We start from the raw sequence: 23,843 nt of genomic DNA on the forward strand, positions 1-23,843 counted from the left end.
GACTCCCCGAAGCTCATTCGAAGACTCCTAGGAGTTTACAGGGCTTAGGATAAGGTAGAAGTTCATATTATTTCCCTAGGGCAACTCTTCTTCTTTTTTTTTTTTTCTTTTGGAGACAGATTCTGGCTCTGTCGCGCAGGCTGGAGTGCAGTTACATGATCTCAGCTCATGATCTCGGCTCTCTGCAACCTCCACCTCCTGGGTTCAAGCAATTCTCTGAGCCTCTGGAGTAGCTGGGATTACGGGCACTTGCCACCATGCCCAGCTAATATTTTGTATTTTTAGTAGAGACAGGGTTTCCCCATCTTGGCCAGGCTGGTCTTGAACTCCTGACCTTGTGATCCAACTGCCTCAGACTCCCAAAGTACTGGGATTACAGGCTTGAGCCACTGTGCCCGGCCCCCTAGAGCAACTCTTCCGTCCTTAAAGGTGAGATACCACCTTTATGCCAGTGACTCTCAAACCCAGATTGTCTCACCTGAGTGTCAGTTGCCTGGTGAACACCTCCGTTCACAAGACACACAAGCCCCGCAAGCTTGACGCAAAACCCAATTCATCAGCATCACTCCAGCTTTCTCCAGCATCTGCTGGTCCTGACTCGTACTCTGTATCATGACGAGTGGTACTGCTCTGTTCCCAGTCGCCGAAACCAGAACTCCAGGAGCCACCCTGGTTTCTCCCTGACCCTCACCCACCCGCCTAGTCACTGACACCTTGGATTTTGCTTCATCTGTTCCATTTCATAGAAATTTCCCCCTACCAAGATATTGGTCTGTTAGCATGTGCCAAGCATAAGCTTTGTATTTATGATTTCATTTAATCCTCACAAGAATCCAGTCAGGTCGATTTTCCCCCCTTTATTGTTACAAACAAGGAAACAGAGACATAATTTGCATGAGTCGGTGGTGGAGTCAGAATTTGAACTCAGATCCAGTTCAACTCCAAATCGATCCTGAACTGCTGGTCCTTAGCCCAACTTCTCCATCCCCCCAACTCTGGGCTTTATAATTTAAGTGGGATTGGCTTCCTAGCTGCATGGTGAACACCTTTTTTGGGTAACGTCATCAGAGCCCTTTCGCCTTCCCTGAGCCACACGCTACACTGCTCTCCTCTTGTCTGTTTTCTAGTTCCTCCATCTGCTTTTCCAGCGAAGCTCTCTCGTTTTTATACCGCCCCCTGCTTCCCTAGGCTGTCGTGCCGTGCAGGCTCCGCAACTTTCTGTCCTCGTGTCTCTAAACAAACAGAAAATTTTATTTAAATGTTTAAAAATTGACTTCAGTATTAATAACTTCAGGATTGTTACCTATGCTAACAAACATAGGAAATCACGGGGAAAGCAACAGTTTGAGTAATTTCAGGAAGTCCGGATAGGAATCGGCCTTGGCCTTCATTGAAATGAATTCAGGGCTAGACTTAGCCTTTTCTTTACTTTTTTCTTTATTTCTTTTTTCTTTTTCCTTTTCTCTTTCTTTTTCTCTTTCTTTTCTTTTCTTTCTTTTCTTTCTTTCTCTTTCTTTCTTTTCCTTCCTTCCTTTCTTTCTCTCTCTTTCTTTCTCTTTCTTTCCTTCCTTTCTTTCTTTTCTTTCTTTTCTTTCCTTCCTTTCTTCTTCCTTCCTTCCTTCCTCCTTCTCTTCTCTTTTTCTTTTTCCTTTTCCTTTTCTTTTCTTTTCTTTTCTTTCTTTTCTTTTCCTTTCCTTTCTTTTCTTTCTTGACCAAGTCTTGCTCTGTTGCCAGGCTGGACTGCAGTGGCGTGATCGTGGCTCACTGCAACTTCGGCCTCCCGGGTTCAAGCGATTCTCCTGCCTCAGCCTCCTGAGTAACTGGGACTACAGGCATGTGCCACCACACCTGGCTAATTTTTTGTATTTTTAGTAGAGACAGGGTTTCACTGTATTAGCCATGATGCTCTCGATCTCCTGACCTTGTGATTTGCCTGCCTCCACCTCCCAAAGTGCTGGGATTACAGGCGTAAGTCACTGTGCCCAGCCAGACCTAGTCTTTTCATCACCCCACTGCTCTGCGGGGCCAGGAAAGAGCATGATGGTGACCTCACACCTCCACTTGCCCAGCAGGGTCCTGTGTATTGTTGCTACCCCAGTGCCCCTTTTCAGTGGCTCCATTTTCACCCTCCAAAGCATTTCAGTTTGGACCATATGCAACAAGTCAGCCCTAAACAGGTTTTGCCACCACTCATGCAGAACGGTTTTGAACTCTGGTCTTAGTGTTCACTAGCTCTGTGATCTTGGGCAACGTATTTAACTTCCTTAAGCCTCAACTTCCTCATTGTAAAATAGGTGAGTAATCACCTGAGATGATATTTAGTGACAGATAGGGCACAGACATCAACCAGTCAGAAGGGATGTGGCCCCTTCCAGCCAGGCATTCATCTTCTGGTTTCTGGATCAGTTGAGGGTAATGGGGCTGTCCTAGAGGGGAGGCCAGAGGGAAGAAAGATCCACTTGGGACAGTAAGGCAGTGGTTTCTGGGAGTCTGCCAGCATGGCAACAGCCTTGGTGTTGGTGGCCACCTCGCCTCCAGCAGCCTCAGTGAGACCCCGTGGCATTTAATATGGAACGTTGCTGCCACTGTTCCCTGTACTTCATAGGAGGCTCTGGTGTTAATTCTCTTTTGCTGCTGTTGGCTCAGTTCTTGGTCTTCTGTTCATGGGGATAAAGTACATGATTCTCCTTCACTTCCTCTCCACTCTCTCTCCCCACGTCGCATGGGTGTGTGTAGCGTGTGTGTGAGAGCATGTGCATGTGCCTCTCTCCCTTCTCACACACACTTCTTTTACTATTGTTGTCCTTCAGATTGGATCCACTCAGGGTACAGACCAAGGACTGACTCCTCTAAGCTGAGTCTTACTCCTTGGTCTCCATGTTAGCTGAGTCTAAGGCTGGCATTCACCACCCCTGAAGAGCTAATCCACACTGATGCCCCGTCTCAGGCACTCCTGTTGAACCCATCACCTGGGAATGAATCAAACACAACAGTGTTGTGACTGGCATCTTGCTGCAATCTAGGACTGGTCCGAGCCTGGCCATCTCCTTGCCAAGGACATCTGTCACCCCACTTTTATGTGATGTTTTTCAATACTGCCTAGTTATAGGAGGCCCCGCAGGGAAAAGTCTCTCAGACCTTAGGAGAGATTTCTCTGCAGAATGAAGTGTGGACTTGTATCTCTACTTGGTAGTCCTTTGCGGTGTGGTACTGAGCATGACTGACCCACCTTCCCAGAAAAGTTGGTTTTAGAAAAACTCTTCAAGAAACCCCCAAGATAGCAAACATGAAGAGCCCTGCAGTGTATAAACATGATTCAAGGACTGGGAAGAAAAACCCTGTAATTAAACGGAAGTGCTATAAAAAGCTCCCTCCCTCCCTCACCTCTGATTAAAGAGTGCGTGTAATTTCAAGGTGAAGCAGACAGAATATCCAGAATGCCTGCGCAGTACTCAAGTAGGAAAAGACATGTGCATGCCCCATTAGGCTCCCTGAAATGTACCTTAAGGAAGCACACTTAAGGAGGTACCCTGCATGCAGAAATGTGGTTCTGTGTATCTCCATTTTCAACTTCTCTTACCAGACTGGACCTTTCCTCACCTCCTTGTTAACACTATTCTTCACTTGTACCTCCTTCTGTCCATCATTTCCTGGGCGTCATCCTTGACACCCTTACTCTCGCCCCTTCCAACACCCCAGGTATATACTCCCTGCCTGTGTTTCTCCTATTTAAAGAAATCGTTCAGCCATCTGTGCTCTTCAAGTGCTCTTTCTGTCCTTTGGCCCTGTGGAGCAGAGCCGGGAATGTAGCGGACACTCAGTAAATACTTGCTGAACCGAGGACGGAATCCTCGTTTCTTCATGGTAAACATACTGACTTGTCGGCACCAGTTCTCACCATCCCCTGCATCTCACCTTTGTAGCCTGTCCCCACCTGTGTCCCTCAAATGAGTCTCTGAAGTCCAAGGCTGCCTGACCGCTTCCTCAGTCTGCACCATCCTCCCTTTCATCTCAGCAGGGAGGACTTAACACTGCCCTGTCCCTTTCCTCTGTCGGCAACATGGCAGGACCTTCTCCCTTTAATATGCAACATTGCTACCACTGTTCCCTGTACTTAATAGGAGGCCCTGGTGTTGATTCTCTGGTCTCCTCCGCTGTTTGGCTATTTGGGAAATCAGAATCCTCCATGTTTTTCATTTGTTTATTGTTAATCAGGAATCTCTCTTCCCTCCCCTTTCTTCTGCCCTCTGAATAAAGCAACTGCTTTTCCAAGGTTCTCTTCCTGGCTTCATTCTCTCTATCAGCTCATCTATACCAGCGCCTTCAATGACATCTGTAGAGCCATTTCCAAGTCTGCATGGCCGATCTCAGCCTCACTTCTGGACTCCAGTTCTCTAGATTCCAGATGTCCATTGAATGTCCCCATATGGATTTCTAGTAAAAATAAAAATAATGTAGTCTACACTTCGAGAACAGCTCTTTTTTTGTTATTCCTTAAGCAAATTAATTTTCTTGTCACTATTTGTGCCTCTCACCTGCTGTGCTCCCAGTGAGTGAGTTTCAGGATTCTGACATCATCTTTGAGTCCTTCCTTGAATCCTGGAGTCTGAACCTGGCTATATTCTTGAACACTGTCTTTTTCCTATGCCTGCTCTGTTTAGGACTTGACTGCCTCACTCCTGGTCTTTTCAACCCTAGTCTCTCCCCATTCTTTCTCCAAATGCTGACTGAACACCCACCACATACCCCCCTGGTCCATCCTACACACTGATGTGCACAGCAGAGTTTCCTCAATCACTTTCTGATCCTAGCAACACCTGCTCAGAATATTCATGGGTTCTTCATTGGCTACTCAGATAAAGGATGTGGAACTAATACATTCTGAGCATTTGTCGCCGAGCAGGCCTGTGAGGGACGACTTTCTTACCTCTATTTATTATAGAAGGAACTCAGGCTTGGAGATAGAAATTGATGTATGCATGGCCTCATAACCTGGCAGGGGTAAAACTGGGATTTTACTCTAGCTTTCTGGCTCAACCGCAGTACAGGGCCTAACTTCAGTCCCTTAGCCAGGTGTGTGGGACCCTGTGCCACATGGCCCTCTGCTCCCCTGCGTGTGGTCAGCCTGTGCCACACACAAGCAGGTGACTTCTGGCGCCCCTCTTGGCCCTGGTGGTGATTCCCTCCTCTGTACTTTGGCCACGCTGTTCTTTGCATGCAATGCCAAAGCCACCCTCACTCTCTGTCTAAATTACATTTCCATCCTTCCATACTCAGTACAAAGAACTTGTCTTATTTCTCCTCTGTCTTTCCAGAGCAATCTCTCCATCCCTTGCATCCTCACTGGACTTAGTAGAAAATCCTCTGTGGTTATAATGTAGGCTGCCTTGGCTTTCCAGGGGGTTAGTTCCTTTATATAAGCATTCCCATAGCATCCTTTTGCAACCCTTCTACTACATTTCCAAGTTCTAATACTTTTATAATTAGTTAAGTATCCATGTCTGCTTCCCTCAACTAGAATGTTAGTTTCCTGCAGACGAGGACTGGGCTGTCTTGTCCTCAGTGTTTACCTGTGTGATATGGTTTGGCTCTGTGTCCCCACCCACATCTCAACTTGAACTGTACTCCCATAATTTCCACATGTTGTGGGAGGGACCTGGTAGAGATAATTAAATCATGGGGACAGTTTCCCCCATGCTGTTCTTGTGATACAGAATAAGTCTCATGAGATCTGATGGTTTTATCAGGGGTTTCCACTTTTGCATCTTCCTCACTGTTTGCCTGCTGCCATCCATGTAAGGCATTACTTGCTCCTCCTTGCCTTCTGCCATGATCATGAGGCTTCTCCAGCCATGGAACTTTAAGTCCAATTAAACCTCTTTCCTTTGTGAATTGCTCAATCTTGGGTATGTCTTTATCAGCAATGTGAAAATGAACTAATACACTATGTCTACTTCAGTGCCTGACACATAGTAGATATATGATGAAAATTCATTAAATAAGTCACCTAATGTCTTGCTCCTTCTCTTTAGACTCTAGGTTACTTGCAGGGGAATGGGCATATCTCTTTCATCCTGTATCACCTGCAGCATGTAGCTCTACATCTTGCTAATAGCAAAAACTCATTTTCTGCCTTGTAAAATGAATTACAATGAAAGCCTTGAGGGTCATTCCTCATCTGGTGTGAAGCAGAGGGTATCTCAGATAAAACATTGTACTAGAACAACTTCCCTCTCCTCATAGAGCTTCCGGGAGTTCCGTGGAACCACTTGAAGCTCCTCCAGTATCCCTGCTCTCTGACCTCATTGAAGAGCTCTTGGAGGTGAGGAGTCAGCACAGAGACCATTGTCAGTGCCACTCTGTCAAGAGCCTGTTTCTCAGAATCTTGCTAACTCTGATATTTCATATCTCATTCTCTGTCTTCTTGCCAAGAGCCACTATTTCTTTATGGTCACCACGTTCTCTCTGTTCCCTCCTTTAAAGCTTTCTCAACTGTGCTCCTCTACTTTGCTGTCTTCTGTGTTTAGCTTTGAAGGCTGAACTGTTCACATGCAGTTCTAGGATTTTTCTCCCCACCTGCAGCAATGCCCCCTTTCCCTGAGAGTTTTCACCCCTGCCTGCAGCCCGTGGCCTCTCTGGAGGCTATTCTGGGCTTTTCCAGCTGAGCTGCTGGAATCCCTCTGTTCTTCCTTTCTTCCCCTGGCACAATGCCACCTGCCATCCTTTCTGGGCATCTTCTTCCTGCTGTCAAAAAAAAAAAAAAAAAAAAAGAGAGCTACTTAGGTGAAGGCTGAGAGACTGACATAATAAAAATATTATTAGTTGCCCTGAGAGAGTATAATAAAGGGAGTTTTATGAGGTATGACAGATTTCTAAACTCAATGAACTATCTGGCATTACCTCAAACAGAGAAGGAGCTTGCCAAGAGTTCGCACTGCTGCCCAGCCCCATTTGGGCACAGTGGGATTGATCTTCGCCTCCTTACCTGGAGGCCACATTCGCTGTTTCTCCACTGGTATAGACAGTAACCTGGAATCATTTGGTAGTACAGACTCTGAGTCTGTTTCCTCTGCCCAGTGTCTCTATTTAGAACTTGATTATAATGCAAGAGTGTCCATTGTACCAACAAGGGTAGAAAGGGTCAACAGAAAGCATGAGCTTGGCTTTGAGCAGCCTGCTTTGGTAATGTATCCCAAGGCCACAGTACGAAAGTCAACAATACATTGGACAGAAGACACCTTAACTGGAAACCTCCTTTGACTTAGTGTAAGAGGACAAGACAGAGTCTCAGTGTGGATGTCTCACTCGTCAAACAGGGCCCAGCACATGCACCAGCCAGATGCCCTGTTCCACACAGTCAGCACCACTGCTGGTTTGGGGTCTTGACTAGAGGTTCAGCCTTGGCCCACAGTCACCCTGAGTAGGTCTGCCGGACTCAGCGATGGTCTCTGTTGGCCTCTCCTAGGTACACTCCTCCTGCCCCCAGTTTAAGGGGCATGACCCATGTGGCCGCATTTCAGGAGCACTAGGATGAAATCTAACCTGGGAGGCCAATTGTAAACAAGGGTTATTTAAGTAGCTTCACCAAGTATCATACTACCTGGTCGTATTATCTTCTCACAGGTTGGTGTGAATCTCAGAGGTAGCCATATAAGTAAATAATAGGCTAGCAATGATAGCAGTTAACCTCTGTTGAACTCCTATTATGTGGCAGGTACTAGGGGAAGTACTTGGCAGGGTAGCCTGCCTACTCACAGCAACCTTAGGTAGTAGATATTGGTATTCCCATTTTGCATATGAAAAAATTGAGTCTAAAGAGCTTAATCTGTCCAAGTCACATAGCTTGTAAGTGGCAGGGCTGGGATTTGAACTCATGCTGGTCTAAATCTAAAATGCCTCCTTATCTGAGGCGGGAGGATTGCTTGAAGCCAGAAGTTTGAGACCATCCTGGGCAACAAAGCAAAACCCCATCTCTACAAAAAATGTAAAAAAATAGCTGGGATTGGTAGTGCATGCCTGTAGTCCTAGCTACTTGGGGGCCTGAAGTGGGATGATTGCTTGAGCCCCAGAGTTCGAGGCTACAGGGAGCCATGATCTCACCACTGTACTCCAGCCTGAGTGACAGAGCAAGATGTCATTTCTAAAGGAAAATAATAAATACAAATAAAATAAAATAATAAAACCTGCTTTCTGTTCACCAATGAATCCTGTGAACATAGTATAAATGTCGCACCCTTGAGCAGCTATAAAATTCTGGGTTACAGGGATATTGTTAGATTTAAGAGATTATGGTGTGAGGTGCTAGGTCTGTTACCCTAAAAGATAATGCAAACAATGAATGCTTTCTTCCCATTTCAGTTTCTTCATTTATAAAATGTTTTTTGCATGTGCAACAAAGATACCCCTAATATTTGTAAAACAAATATTTTCAGTGAAGCTGCCTCTCGCTGCCACCACTACCATCGCTACCTATAAATGTTCCTGAGCAGTTGGAAGTTCTTTGCCTTATCTAACACATATATATTTTTTCAAAGACCCTAAATACTTTAGTGGTGGGAAACAGTAATCTACAACTGAAGATATTTGTTCAATCTGAAATTTTTGTTTGTTTGTTTGCAGAGAATGGCAAATCTGTTCATTGGAAGCTGGGAGCAGATAAGGAAGTCTGGGTCTGGGTGATGGGTGAACACCACCTAGATAAACCCTATGATGTGCTCTGTAATGAAATTATTGCTGAGAGGGCCCGGCTAAAAGAAGAACAGGAGGCAGAAGAGCTCAGGTATGAGATCCTCAAACCAACCAGAGGCTTAAAGACCTTTAAGAGACTTTAGAAAACATTGCAAACATGCCTCTTGCTCACAGTATCAGGTGGGAGAGTGGGGTTGGGTTGGAGGCTCACAAAAGTCATTTTGGATCCCTTCGGAAGGTTGATTTAGACTTTTGGTCTAAAGACCTCTTGGATCTCTTTACATGGATGATTTAGACTTTTGATCTAAAGTCTTTGATAGCACTAAAGACCTCAGGAAGTTCAAATCAGCTGCTTCGTTCCCCCACTTGTCATTCCAGCTTTGGTCTGTATGAGTGTGTGAGTTTCCCAGTGATCATCTGTGTCTGTACTAGAATCATGTTAGAGCAATGCAGGCCGATGCAGCTGAGTATCAGGAATATATGTGAGAAATGCAGTGACTGTGCAAGCTTCAGGCCTTCCAAGGAGATCACTTACATCCGGGCAGCTGGATAATCAGGGTTTTTAGGTGCATACACTGTGCAAGGCACTGGGAATTCAGAGGAACAGGAAACTTCCAGTCTAGGGGGAGAAGTAGGCAGATGCACTGCACCCAGTGCAGGCTGTGATTTGTGCTATAACTAAGGTATAAACAGAGCGTTTACCAAGCATAGGTGGGAACCTCTCATTCTGATTGGTGAAATCTGAACCAGACCTTGAAAGGAGTGGTTTTCCAGCTACAGAAGGCCAGGAAAGAAAGTGCAGGCAGAGCACTTTTTTTATTTATTTTTATTTTTTTAGAGTGCATTGTCAACAATAGAAAAAAATGTTTGCCAAATCCACAAGAAGCAACATAAACAGGTAGGTCAAAAAAAGTAAGATAATAGACAAAAATCAACTATGTAATTAATTACATTAAATATCAATAGATCAAATATTCCAAGTAAAAGACTAAGATGATTAAACTAGATAAAAACTACACATGGCTTTATAAAAGAGCACTTTACATATAATGACACAGAAAGATTGAAAGTAAAAGGATGGAAAAAATATACCACGAGAACACTAATAAAAATAAATCTGATTTAGCTATACTAGTGTTAGACAACAGATTTTCAGGCAAGCAGCACTACCAGAGATAAAGAGGGGTATTTTGTAAGAATAAAAGGAAAATGATAGAACTTTGAGAAATAAAGCTACAACCAGAGTGGAAGGTGTTAACACATCTCTTTGTAGCTGATGGACTAAACAGACAAGAAAATCATCAAGGATAGAAGATCCGAACAACACAATGAACCAAGTAGACATAGACCAAGACCCCTAGACTTGATTACAGATGGTTCTTGGGGGAATGACAAGGTATTCTGAGCATTTGGAATACACTTGGGAAACTGCTTTGAAGGCCAGATTTAGGAGTTTGGACCATGTTCTGTGGACAGTGAGGTTTTTCAATAGGGAAGTGACATCAACTGGAGTTGTAGGAAGATAACTTGGAGGGAAACTGAGGCAGGTGATGGTGCTCCTCTGCTGGGTACCTGGGGTGCTATGGGTGTCCTTCTCTGGGGAGTGGGTCTGGGCAGTGATGTTAACAGCCTTACTCTGAGATGGTGAAGTGGAAATTGGAACAGATATGAGGACCTCAGTACATTTCCCAAGGGCAAGGGATGCAAAGCAGGCTCTGTGGCACAATGGATGGTGCATTGGACTTTCAAGGTCTGGGAATGTTCCCCACTAGTGCCTGTAACTTTAAAACTATCAGTGGATTTATGAACATAAAGGAATTTTTTAATGATTGATCAGAAGGAGATGGTGTGTTCTAATAGGTTAACTTCTAAACCAGGAGTTGGGCAGACCCGGGTTCAGATCTTGGCTGTCTTACTAGGTGGTCTTGGATGAATTATAAAATTTCTTGGAGCTCCTATAACAAAATGAGGATGACAATGTCTTCCTCATAGCATTGTGTTAAGGATGAATTTAACGTCTTTACAGCACCTAGCACAGGGCCCAACATGTTAGAAGCACTTAGTAAGTGGTGTCTGTTGCTTTTTTTCCACATAATGTGAATGTCGACATCTGCTTTGGAAAAGCTCTTCCAGTTGAAGAATGTTTTTTGAGAATTTCACTTTTGCCTTTCTTCAGAAAATCTCACACTGAAGAATTCACCAACAGCTTGAAAATAAAATCACCGTACCATGATCTGCAGACTCTAGATAACCAGCAGACTAAGAACATCTGCAAGAAACTGGCAGAAAAGGAGGATTTGGGGCAAGGATCTAGTCCAGCACCAACTCTGGAAGAAGAGAAAATCCAAGTGAGTCCTTCCTATCTATAGATGTGTGGAATTTCATCATGGGGGAGGAAAAGCTATTGAGGCCACAAATGTGGCCGAGTGTCTGGATCCCACCCTGGCTGTCTTGGGAGAAATGCCTCCTAACTTTAAGATCCTCCTGCTCATTTCACTTTGGGGGATTTAGCCTCTCTGTTACTTCATGGAAAAATAAAGCACCCCTATTTCCTGAGACTGAAAGTACTAAGTGAGAATACTAGGAATGCAGTTTGGCATTTTTTTCTTTTTTTCTGAGATGGAGTTTCACTCTGTTGCCCAGGCTGGAGTGAGTGGTGCCATCTCAGCTCACCGCAACCTCCACCTCCTGAGTTCAAGCAGTTCTCGTGCCTCAGCCTCCTGAGTAGCTAGGATTATAGGTGTGCACCACCGTGACTGATTAATTTTTGTCTTTTTAATAGAGACGGGGTTTCACCATGTTGTCCAGGATGTTCTCGATCTCTTGACCTCGTGATCTGCCTCCCTTAGCCTCCCAAAGTGCTGGGATTATGCATGTGCCACTACGCCCAGCTGCCATTTGGCATTTTAAGATATTTTCAAGTTCTCCTCAATGCTGCCCCATTATATGTCTTCCGTTACAGCAGAGGTTGGCAAACATTTTCTGTAAAGCGCAAAGTAGTACATGGTTCAGGCTTTGTGAGCCATGAAGTCTTTGTCACAGCAATACACACATGAATGAGCATGGCTGTGTTCTAATAAAACTTTATTTATAAAGATAGGGAGAGGGGCAGATTTGGCCTGTTCATGATTTAGATTACGTTCTACTGAGTCTTTGCCTTTTTGTTGAGGACTCTAAACATCAGCCTGTTTGCCTTCAGTGGCTCTACCTGTGATTGTGGGGGTAGTTATTTCCCCAACATTACAGAAATCCTATACTCAGAACTGGTATGAATTCTCTTATGGTTCAGGTGGTTTAAAAAGCTCAAACATAATTTTCTGCTTGGATTATAGTTTGGGAGACCAATACAAACATGTTATGAAGTACCTTATTCTGCCAGGAATGTAATGACACTGGAATTAACCGGGATTTGCAGTCGTTTGATTTCTGTTCCTGTCTCCAGCCCTGCAGCACTAGCTGTGTGTGCTTTTGACTTCTTCAAGGCTGTCAGGTGGGGACACAGGTACCTCCTGCCTCCTTCTAGGGCCTACTGAGACTCTGAAAACTAACATGATCAGGGGTTAGTCCACAGCAAAGCACACTGCTGAGTGTCTCATGTAATCCTCACAATAACGTGAACTATAGACATTTTTCCACTTTACAGGTGGGGAAACTGAGGCTAGGTGTGGTTAAGCAACCTGCCCAAGGTCTTATTCAAACCCAAGTCTGCAGGACCCCCAAGCTACTCCTTAAATATTCACCGCTAACTTCTTAACTAGCAACTCTCATATTTGGTTGTGTCATTCATATGAGGGCTGTGAAGAAGCTTTTTATGAAAAGCTACAAATATGAGGCTCAAAATATTTAAGAAGAAAAAATTCTAAATTTGGTTTTCACCCCAGGGTCAGCCTGTGCCACCCATCCTCAATGAGGTCTCCATGCTTCCCCAGGTGTGGTTTGCACTCAGCATGTGTAATACCAAACTCCAACACAGGTCCCTTTCCAACACTCCTAAAACCAAGAAAAACAGCAACAACAAGAAAACTCCTTCCGGAGTATTAAGTATGCAGCTGAGTGTAGTTGTTCACAATTGTAATCTCAGTGCTTTGGAGGCCAAGGCAGGAGGATCACTTTTGAGGCCAGCAGTTCCAGACAAGCAAGCTTTGGCACAATCCTGTAGAGATGGTGAGACCTTGTTTCTACAAAAAATTAAAAAAAAATAGCCAAGGCTGGTGGGACATGTCTGTAGTTGTATCAACTCAGGAGACTGAGGCAGAAGGATGGCTTGAGCCCAGGAATTTGAGGCTGCAATAAGCCTTGATTACACCACTGTACTCTAGCCTCAGCAACTGAGTGAAACCCTGACTCTTGAAAAAACAGTATTAAGTATGTGTGCTTATCTTTGCACTTGAATTACAGTACTCTTTTGACATTTTTTTCAAAAGTAGGACAAAATATTGAAAATGGAAATTAAGATAGATACCACAGTTATTATTCTTTAACCAGCTCATAAATATAATAGGGAGAGTGGCACTGTTCCACTCCTTAGTGCCTGCTAAACTGTCATATGGAAAGAGATGGGGCAGGGGAGAAAGAAACATTTAGATACAAGGAATATGGAAATAAATGGATGACAGGCTTTTATATTTCTGCTTTTTATCTTTCCTGGTGTCAGCGAAGATGCTGTCAGGGTCTGCTGAGATATTTGCTCGAGTTCACTCTGACGGCAGGCTACACAGTGAGGCAGCTGATCTTCATAGCTAGTGTGAGTCTTTAAAGAGGTCGTCTGCTACCTCTTAGACAATTGACTTGATGGTACCTTTATATTTTATTGTAAGCTCTGTATATATCATTGTAGTGGCTTGAATATTTATCCCCCAAAATTCATGTCCACCTAGAACCTCAGAATGTGAGCTTATTTGGAAACAGATCTTTGCAGATATAATTAAAGGATCTCAAGATAAGATCACACCCTGGATTGAGTGGACTCTAAATCCCATGACAGGTATCTTTATAAGAGGAGAACCAAGGGAAATATGAGAGAGAGTGTACTATTCTGTTTTCATGCTGCTGATAAAGACATACCTGAGACTGGGCAATTTACAAAAGAAAGACGTTTAATAGACTTATAGGTCCACGTGGCTGGAGAGGCCTCACAATCATGGCGGAAGGTGAAAGGCACATCTCAAATGGCAGCAGACAAGAGAAGAGAGCTTGTGCAGTGAAACTCCCATTTTTAAAACCATCAGATCTTGTGACACCCACCCACTATCACAAGAACACCATGACACCTGCCCCATGATTCAACCACCTCCCACCAGCTTCCTCCTAAGATGAGATTTGAGTGGGGACACAGCCAAACCATATCAGACAGAAACACAGGGAAGAAGGCCAAGTAAAGAGAGAGGCAGAAAGCAGAGTATGCTACCACAAGATGGGGGCCATCAGAAGCCGGAAGAGGGAGCACAGCCCTACCCCAGCCTTGATTTCTGATTGTGGCCTCCAGAACTGTGAGGGAGTAAATATCTGTTGTTTTAAGCCACCAAGTTTATGCCATTCATGGCAGCAGCCTTGGGTACTGAATGCAGTTCACTACCATAGGCTTTGTCAGAAATGTTTCATTATGCTACCCTAATTATTAAATAATTATTAAAATGGAGACACAACCAGACTGACACACTATCTGGAAAACCAGAAATAATTTGAGTCCTGCATCCTTCACCTCCTTGTGCTGTAGCTTTTAGCTCTTGAGTTTCTCTCTCTATAAAAAGGGGATAAACAATCTGTCTGTTAGGCAGAATAATGGCAAAAATATCCACACTTAGATCTCAACCAGTCCTCCTGCCTTAGCCTCTCTAGTAGCTGGCACTAGAGGTGTAGCCACCACCCCCAGCCGATTTTAACCATATTTTTGTAGTGATGAGGTCTCGCTGTGTGGCCGAGGCTGGTCTTAAACTCCTGGCTTCATGTAATTCTCCCACCTCAGCTGCCCAAAGTGTTGGGTTTACAGGCATAAGCCACTGCGCCTGGCCCCTATGCATTTTTCTCAACTTAAATATGGAGACACGCGTTACTTTACGTGGAACAGGGGACTCTGCCCCTGGGACTGAGGTTAAGGATCTTGAGATGGAAGATTATCTTTGTTTTTCCAGGCAGGCTCAGCCTAATCCCATGAGTCCTTAAAGCAGAGACTCTTTCCTGGTTGAGGTCAGAGGCATGTGATATTCCTGGCTTTCATGATGGAGGAAGAGACATGTGTGAAGCAAGCAATGCAGGCAGCTTTTAGGAGCTGGAAGAGGCAAGGAATTACATTCTCCTTGAGTCTGTGGAAGACATGCAGCTCTGTTGACACCTTGATGTTGGCCCAGGGTTGGCCAAAATGGACCATAATTTGTGTCATTCAAAAGTACTGAGTTTATTATAATTTGTTATAGCAGCAATGGAAAACCAATACAATCTGGTAGGATTTTTGTGATGAGTAAGTGAGACATTATATTAGTCAGAGCTCTCTAGAGGACAGGACTAATAGGATAGATGCTTATATGAAGGGGAGTTTATTAAGGAGTATTGACTCACACTGTCACAAGGTGAAGGCCCACAATAGATCATCTGCAAACCGAGGAGCAAGGAAGCCAGTCTGAGTTCCAAAACTTCAGAACTAGGGAGGCCGACAGTGCAGCCTTCAGTCTGTGGCTAAAGGCCTGAGAGTCCTTGGCAAACCACTAGTGTAATAAGTCCAAGCTTCCAAAAGCTGAAAATTTGGAGTCTGATGTTTGAGGTCAGGAAGCCTCCAGCACAGGAGAGAGATGGAGGCTGGAAGACTCATCCAGTCTAGTCCTTCCACGTTCTTCTGCCAGCTTTTGTCCTACCTGCGCTTGCAGCTGATTAGATGGTGCCTACCCAGATTGAGGGTGGGTCTGGCTTTCCCAGTCCACTGACTCAAATATTAATCTCCTTTGGCAACACCCTCACAGACATACCCAGGAACAATGCTTTGCATCCTTCAATCCAATGAAGTTGACACTCAGTATTAACCATCACAGGTATTAAATACAGAGCACTAATTTCCATGCCTCCAAACTTACATCAGCTATTTAGTTAGCTCACTTTCCTCTTCCCTATGAATTTTGTTTTTTTTCTTTTTGAGGCAGGGTCTCACTCTCACCCAGGCTGGAGTGTAGTGGTGCAATTGTAGCTCACTGCAGCCTTGAACTCCCGGGCTCAAGCAATCCTCCTGCCTCAGCCTCTCTAGTAGCTGGGACTGCAGGTTCAGCCGCCACCCCCAGCTGATTTTAACAATTTTTTTTTTTTGCAGTGATGGGGTCCTGATGTGTTGCCCAGGCTGGTCTTAAACTCCTGGCCTCAAATGATCCTTCCACCTCAGCCGCCCAAAGTGCTGGGATTACAGGTGTAAGCTACTGAGCCTGGCCCCTATACATTTTATCAGCTTAAATATATAGACAGTGAAGAGAGGATCCCAAGGTTGACTGACTTACTCATAACATATTTTTAGTACCCAATATGTGCTAAGTATTGAGGTTATGAAACTGGAGTAAAACAGAATCACATCGCTTCTCGGCGTTTTGGCTAAGATCAAGTGTAAAACAGAATGACTGCTCTCATGACGTTTTAGTTGGGGAGGGAGAGAGAGACTTCACATAACATATAATTTCAAACAATAACAAGTGCTGTGAGATGAGGGATAGGTTTCTGTGCACCCCAATTACATTAGCACTTGGGCAGCTCCATGGAGCCAAGGCTGGCTTTGCAGAGGACATGAACCTTAGGCTGGCAGTTCCAGCTGAGGGACAATGTGGGCAAACACTCTGAACCTGGAGGGAAAGTAGGTTTTGGAGGAGCCAAAGGGGCCAGTGTGACTGGAGTGTGGAAACAGGAAAAGCATTGTGGAGGGTGGGGCAGGGCCAGACAAGACAGGGTCTTGAGGGTGACTTATATGTTTTGACTATTTTCAATAATAATTGGAAATTGTCAGTGATTATTGAGCAAGGAGTTGAGCTGATCAGGTTTATATTTTGAAAGGGAGGGATTGTTCTTGGATCAGAGAGGGTGGAAGAACAAGGTAGCATGACCCAGGTATCTAAGCTTGGATGCATGGGAGAATGAGGTGTCATGAGGATGGGCAGGCGTGTCTGGAGGACGAGCTGATGTTAAAGGAGAAGGTGATTCCAGTTGAGATGCATCAGGATTTCCCAGGCTACTTACAACACTGGTAGTGGTGGATACACACTGAATTTTTTTTTTTTTTTTTTTTTTGAGACAGTTGAGAGAGGGCCTTGTTCTATCACCCAGGCTGGAATGAGCTATGATTGTGGCACAATCATAGCTTACTATAACATCCAACTCCTGGGCCCGGGTTATCCTTCGACCTCAGCCTCCTGAGTGGCTGGGACTACAGGCACATGCCTGGCTAATTTTTAATTTTTTTTGTAGAGACAGGTTTCACTGTGTTGTCCAGGCTGGTCTTGAACTCCTGGGCTTGAGTGATCTTCCTGTCTCAGCCTCCCAAAGTACTTGAATTACCGGTGCAAGCCACTGCACCCAGTCAGGCTGATCCTATGCATGCGATTTAGAGTTCACCACACTTTTTCTCATCGAGTTGTGTTATTTCACAACGCTCTTGTGAAATAGACAATATGTTACCATTTGTTTTGTACGGATGAAGAAACAAATGTTCAAAAAGATGAAGTGACTAACCCCCAAATTACAGTTAGAATGTCCTCATTTTTGTATGTCTGCTTAATCCCCACTCTCATCGTAACTTTGACATATTTAAAACAAATTCATCACTGCCCCCAGGCCTTTTCCTTTAGAAGAGAATTCCAGTTTCCGGTGAGAAACTAAGACGAGAGCTTTAGGACACATCCCACGTGTTTCCAAAATGCAATTCAGGTTTGCACAGTAAAGACTAAAGATTTCTGAATTTTCCCTATAATTAATTTTAACTCTAATACCTAAAAGTATATTGTAATGTCTTTAAAATTGCATTGTATACACAAGGCCCAACATCTATTATATTAAAAAAAAATTCTTCAAGCAGTTTTTACTGAAATTAGTGACCATAATCCTTAACTGAGTAACTCTGGGGGGATTTAAAGAATAATCAGTCTTCCAGGATTATAAATAATATTCAAGGAAAATCAGCTATAGATTTATGAAAATAAAGCTGTCTTGTTAGATTTGTAGTAAATTTCCACATGAAAGATCACCGCTAGAGTCCAGGTGCTGTGACTCATGCCTATAATCCCTGCACTTTGGGGAGGCCGAAGCAGATGGATAACTTGAGGTCAGGAGTTCAAGACCAACTTGGGCAACATGGTAAAAACCTCGCCTCTACAAACACCACAAAAATTAGTCAGGAATGCAGAGGAGCAGAAGATCAAACACCGCATGTTCTCACTCATAGGCGGGTGTTGAACGATGAGAGCACATGGACAAAGGGAGGGGAGCACTACACACTGGGGTCAGTTGGGGGGAAATAGGGGAGGGACGGTGGGGGGTGGGGAGCTGGGGGGGGATAGCAGGGGGAGAAATGCCAGATGTAGGTGATGGGGAGGAAGGCAGCCAATCACACTGCCATGTGTGTTCCTATGCAACAATTTTGCATGTTCTTCACATGTACCCCAAAACCTAAAATACAATAAAATAAATGGGAAAAAAAAAATTAGTCAGGAATGGTGGCATGCATCTGTAGTCCCAGCAACTTGGGAGGCTAAGATGGGAGATTAAGCAAGGCAGGCAGATGTTGCAGTGAGCTACGATCATGCCACTCTACCATAGCCTGGGTGACAGAGCAAGACCCTGTCTAAGAAAAAGAAAAAAGAGAGAGAGATAATCACTAGAAACTGTGCCCCGTTTTCTAATAAGATACTCCAGACCTGAATCAGAATGCATTTCTTACCAGTCTGATCTAAAATCTCCTGCGGGCTATGGAGAATGGGTGAAAATTAAATACAACCCAAATAATGACGTGTGTTCAGCATTGTAGAAGCTCTTGTGGAGGAGTCAGTTTCTTCTAGGAGGTAGTGCTTCTAGTTAACAGGGACCCTTTTTATTTGTACTGATTTATCAGTTGCTGCCAGAAGAAGTACAAATAATGGAAAAATATCAGGTTGTGGTTGGGCATGAGAGTGTTCAGTCTTATGAACATCAGGGTAGACTGGATTTCTCCATTTGTGTCAGTAGTGTTTTCTCAACTCTGCTCTGATTATCTCGGGGAAGGACGGATTTAAAGCAAACATGTAGTCAGAGTCCCCTTTGAGCTTATGTATAACTTGGGGCAAATCCTACAGTTACTTCTTCATTATCCTCTCCTGGTATTTTGAATAGGATGAAATCAGATTAATAGAATGCCGAGGCCAGCTTCAAGGGAAGAAAGCAACACGTGGTAAGAGAATAGCCAGGAGCTTGGATGCTATTTGGTGAAATAGGCAGGTTTGCCTTAGTGCTGGTCATTGGGACGATAGTGGTTAGAGATAGGTAGCCCTGAACACATGTTTGGAAAGATTTATATCCATGATCCATGATGTTACTTCATCCTCATAACTGTAGGAGATGTGAAACAGGTTGTTTTGTTTTGTTTCGTTTTTTGAGACAGAGTCTTGCTCTGTTGCCAGGCTGGAGTGCAGTGAGACAATCTCGGCTCACTGCAACCTCTGCCTACCAGGTTCAAGCAGTTCTCTTGCCTCAGCCTCCCAAGTAGCTGGGATTACAGGCACCTGCCACCACACTCAGCTAATTTTTGTATTTTTAGTAGAGATGGGGTTTCACCATGTGGTCTAGGATGGTCCCTGTCTCTTGACCTTGCGATCCACCCGCCTCGGCCTTTCAAAGTGCTGGGATTGCAGGTGTGAGCCACCGCACCTGGCCAGGTATTTTTATTCCTTTTCTAAGTGGGGGATTAAAGCAGTGGTTTGATTCACAGGTGTAGCTGGGTCCTCTACCTTATTCAGGTCCCTCTTATTATCTGCCCCAGGGAAGGTTGTGTTTGCATCTTAATAATCCCACTACTGGGATTAGAGTTGTTGGGCTTTTCCCCTCTGCTAGCAGTGATACTTTAAACTAGATGTTCTTAGCTTTAAATTAAACAGAAAAGCTTTTTCTATAAGAAAAACATGGAGAAACAAAAAGAGGAGGGAGTTGGGGAGCCCTGGAGAAACAGGCAGGATTAAATCTACCTTCCCTGACACCTTGAGCCACTCTGATTTACCTCGATGGTATTTTCCAAGAGCTCAGCTCTAGCATGCTGCTTCTGTCTCTGTGTGCCTTGGATTTTTAGAGCAGCTTCTCTGCCCTGCACTATAAGAGGTTTGCATCTGTGCTGCTGGGTTTGTTACCTGTGCTAGCTGTGTAAATTTCCTAACCCACTGGAGCCTCTGTTTTCCCATCTCTCAAAACTGGGAATTAAAACCAGGCGTGGTGGTTCATGCTTGCAATCCCAGCACTTTGGGAAAGAAAGGTGGGTGGATTGAGCCCAGGATTTTGAGACCAGTCCTGGCAACATAGCAAGACACTATCTCTACAAAAATAAAAAAATAGCAGGACATGGTGGTGCACACCCTTGACCCAGTGGTCAAGGAGGAGGATTGCTTGAGCCTGGGAATTTGAAGCTTTGGTGAGCTGTGGTCACACCATTGCACTCTAGCCTTGGTGACAGAGGGAGACCCTGTCTCAAGCAAACAAAAACTGAATTTAAAAAAAACAAAAACACTTGCCTTGTTTATCTCATGGGTTTCTTCGTTAAGAAAAATGATATGAGATAATATATTTGAAAAATCTTTGAAAACTGCAAATCCCAGGACAAATCTAAAGAATTACTCTAACTAGGAGCACTAGACATTGTCCCTCCCTGTGTGACCATCTCCTACCCAGAGGATGCACACTTCAGTGCCCAGCACTGTTGGGCTGGTGCGGCTGCATCAGTCATTCTCAGCAAATATCCATCAAGGTTTAATCTGTGTAATGATAGGCAGTACGGCGCCGTGAGGGAGGCATAAGATGAGGTTTTCATCTTTCAGGAGTTTTAACCCCTGAAAAGAGCAGCAGTGGGTGCTCCGTAGGGCAGGATTTAATCACGTTCCAGGAGGGCAGTGGCCTGTTCCACAGGTTTGTGGAAGGCAGGGATGGAGGGGGTGGCAGAGAAAGACAGAGAGGCCTGGGGAAAGGACTCTGCAGTCCTGGCCGGTGAAATGTCGGTGGTAAGAAAGTGCAAAGCCTCGTGCGTCGGCAAGGGAAAATGCAGAACAGTCTGATAGGGGTAAAGTGCTTTGGCCGGGATGCAGAAAGGTAAGTTTGAGTAGATGCTGAGAGGACACCTTATGGAAGAAGAGTCAGGCTTGTTCCGTGTATTGGTTTTCTTCATGGCTTAGCCCAGTACCCATGTGTTACCTTCCAGCTCCTCAGGTGGGAAGCCTGACATGGCAGGACTGGGTTCTTGGATTAGGGGCTTATGAGGACTACAAGGCTGAAATCAAGATGTCAGCCATGATGGTCTCTTAATCTGGAGGCCCCAGAGAGGAATTCACTTCCAGGTATATTCACATTGTTGGTCAAATGAACCAGCGGAAGGCCCTGATTTCTTGCTGGACATCAATCAGGGGCCAATCTTTGTATCTGGAGCTGCCTGTATTCCTTATGCTTTCCAAGTGTCCCCTCAAACAATGGCAAATTGAGTCCTCCTGCTTAAAAGCTCTCTCTGACTAACTCTTCTGCTGTCTCTCTCTGACTCTAGCTGGAGAAAGTTCTCTGCTTTTGAAGAGCACCTGTGATTAGATTGGGCCCACAGTTAATCCTGGATAATCTTATTTTAAGGTCCATAGATGGTAATTAACGTCTGAGGAGTTCCTTTTTCTGCTTAACATATTTACAAGTTCCAGATTAGGGTGTGGGTATCTTTTTCTTTTTTTTTTGAGATGGAGTCTCTATTGTCCAGGCTGGAGTGCAATGGTGTGATCTTGGCTCGCTGCAACCTCTGCCTCCTGGGTTGGAGCGATTCTCCTGCCTCAGCCTCCCAAGTAGCTGGGGTTACAGGTGTGTGCCACCACACCTGGCTAATTTTTGTATTTTTAGTAGAAACAGGGTTTCACCATGTTGGCCAGGCTGGTTTTGAACTCCTGACCTCAGGCGATCCATCCACCCCGGACTCCCAGAGTGCTGGGATTACAGGCACAAGCCACTGCGTCTGGCCTAGGGTGTGGGCATCTTTTAAGGCCATGACACCTATCACACCCCTTTAGGCTGTGGGATACAGGCCTGCCACCCCTTATCCAATACATCTGGGCCCAGAAGTCTTTCAGATTGCAGCTTTTTCAGATACCTTTTTTTTCTTAAACAGAGTCTTCCTCTGTCACCCAGGCTGGAGTGCAGTGGCATGATCTTGGCTGGCTGCAACCTCTGCCTCCTGGGTTCAATTCTCCTGCCTCGGCCTCTGGAGTAGCTAGGATTACAGCTACTGGTGCATGACACCATGCCCAACTAATTTTTTGTATTTTTAGTAGAGACGGGGTTTCACCATGTTGGCCACGATGGTCTCGAGCCTGACCTCGTGATCTGCCCACCTCAGGCTCCCAAAGTGCTGCAATTACAGGCGTGAGCCACCATGCCTGGGCTTTTTTTTTTTTTTTTTTTTTTTTTTTTTCAGATTTTTATCAAAGAAATGCTGTGCATGTGCTGTGTAATATATAATGCCTCCCAGCAAGGTCTGGAGCAACACCCTGTAAACAAATGTTATAAATACTGTAAATAGCCTCATGTCAGTTCAAGCGAGGAATCTCCCTCATATGAGTTACATATTTTCAGGGTTTTTTAGATTTTAGAATTGTCAGTAAGGGATGGTGGGCCTCCAGTCCATTTTTGAGCAATGGTAATATAATGAGAGCAAGTAGTCGGAAGAACTGGATTTTCATTTTGACTTTGTCTCTGCAGGGCTTTCGTTTTTTTAACCTGTAAAATGAGAGAGACTTTAAAATTGTTTAGTGACCATAGAGCCCACATACAGGTACTTCCTATGCTTGCCTTGGGACAGACATCATTAATCAATTGCAGCACTCTCTCCTGAAGAGCCAGGACACGACCTCACATCCTTGTTAACAGAGGGCTGCAGGCAGCCAAATGATGTCCTAGGAGTTACTGGTACAGATGGACTCTGTTGGCTGAGATGATTTCTCAGAAGTTTCCCTCTAGCTCTAAACATGCAGATCTTAAACCAACACCTGATGCCTGTATGACAGGAAGAGTATTTTTTCCTATCACTACCGGCTGTTAAGGAGGGTTACCATACAGTTTCAATGAATAAGCCACACCAGAAGGTCTAGACTTTTGTATTTGAGCAGCAGTTAGGCAGGAGTGTGATAGGCAAACCCAGTGCTACGTGGCGAGGTCTACTCAATTTCATTTCTATAAGTAAGGCACAAATGATGTATTCTTCAGTCAAGTGGCATTCCCATCCTGAGCTGCTTTTCACTACAGCCCTTCACTCCAAGACTTCAAATGTGTCTCTTGGTCCACCTGAGTAACAGCTAATCTTCTCACGTACAAAAATGTAGAGAGCTGTACCTTCCTGCCATTCAGCAGTTTCTGCAGTTTTAACCAGTACACCAAACTGCCCAATCTGTAGGTTTGCATTTGGATATGATTTTATACCAATGTAACCCAAGTTATATCTTCATTAGTAAATGTCTTCCTTCAAGGAAATCCCTTGCAGAACAATGAAAGACTTGCCCCAGTTCTAAGAGTGAAGAATTTCTGCTTCACCCTTAGAGCCATGAGAAGCAAATCTTGGGAATCTGAGAATTGTTTGATGCCTGCTACAGGATTTGGAAAACTTGAGGTCCAGTCTCAGAGTATCTTTCTACACATGCATGACATTCTTTTTTTTTCTGCATTTATTTTATTGCATTTTAGGTTTGGGGGTACATGTGAAGAACATGCAAGATTGTTGCATAGGTACACACAGGGCAGTGTGATTTGCTGCCTTCCTCCCCATCTCCTACATCTGGCATCTCTCCCATTGCTATCTCTCCCCAGCTCCCCACCCTGCACCGTCCCTCCCCTATTTCCCCCCAACTGACCCCAGTGTGTAGTGCTCCCCTCCCTGTGTCCATGTGTTCTCATTGTTCAACACCCACCTATGAGTGAGAACATGCGGTGTTTGATCTTCT

At 44.5% G+C, this 23,843-nt stretch overlaps 1 protein-coding gene across 2 annotated transcripts in view; it reads left to right on the plus strand.

The window, feature by feature from the left end:
- SH2D4A (SH2 domain containing 4A) overlaps positions 1-23,843 on the plus strand; it is an 86,493-nt gene that overhangs the window by 11,568 nt on the left and 51,082 nt on the right. For both annotated transcript variants that reach the window (XM_017539689.2, XM_017539690.2), the window contains exons 3-4: positions 8,620-8,779; positions 10,865-11,036. In XM_017539689.2, coding sequence (XP_017395178.1) covers positions 8,620-8,779; positions 10,865-11,036 — 332 coding nt within the window. The remainder of the gene's footprint in view (positions 1-8,619; positions 8,780-10,864; positions 11,037-23,843) is intronic.

The sequence above is a fragment of the Cebus imitator genome, unplaced genomic scaffold, assembly GCF_001604975.1.
Source record: "Cebus imitator isolate Cc_AM_T3 unplaced genomic scaffold, Cebus_imitator-1.0 Scaffold120, whole genome shotgun sequence".
NCBI classification, from domain to species: Eukaryota; Metazoa; Chordata; class Mammalia; order Primates; family Cebidae; genus Cebus; species Cebus imitator.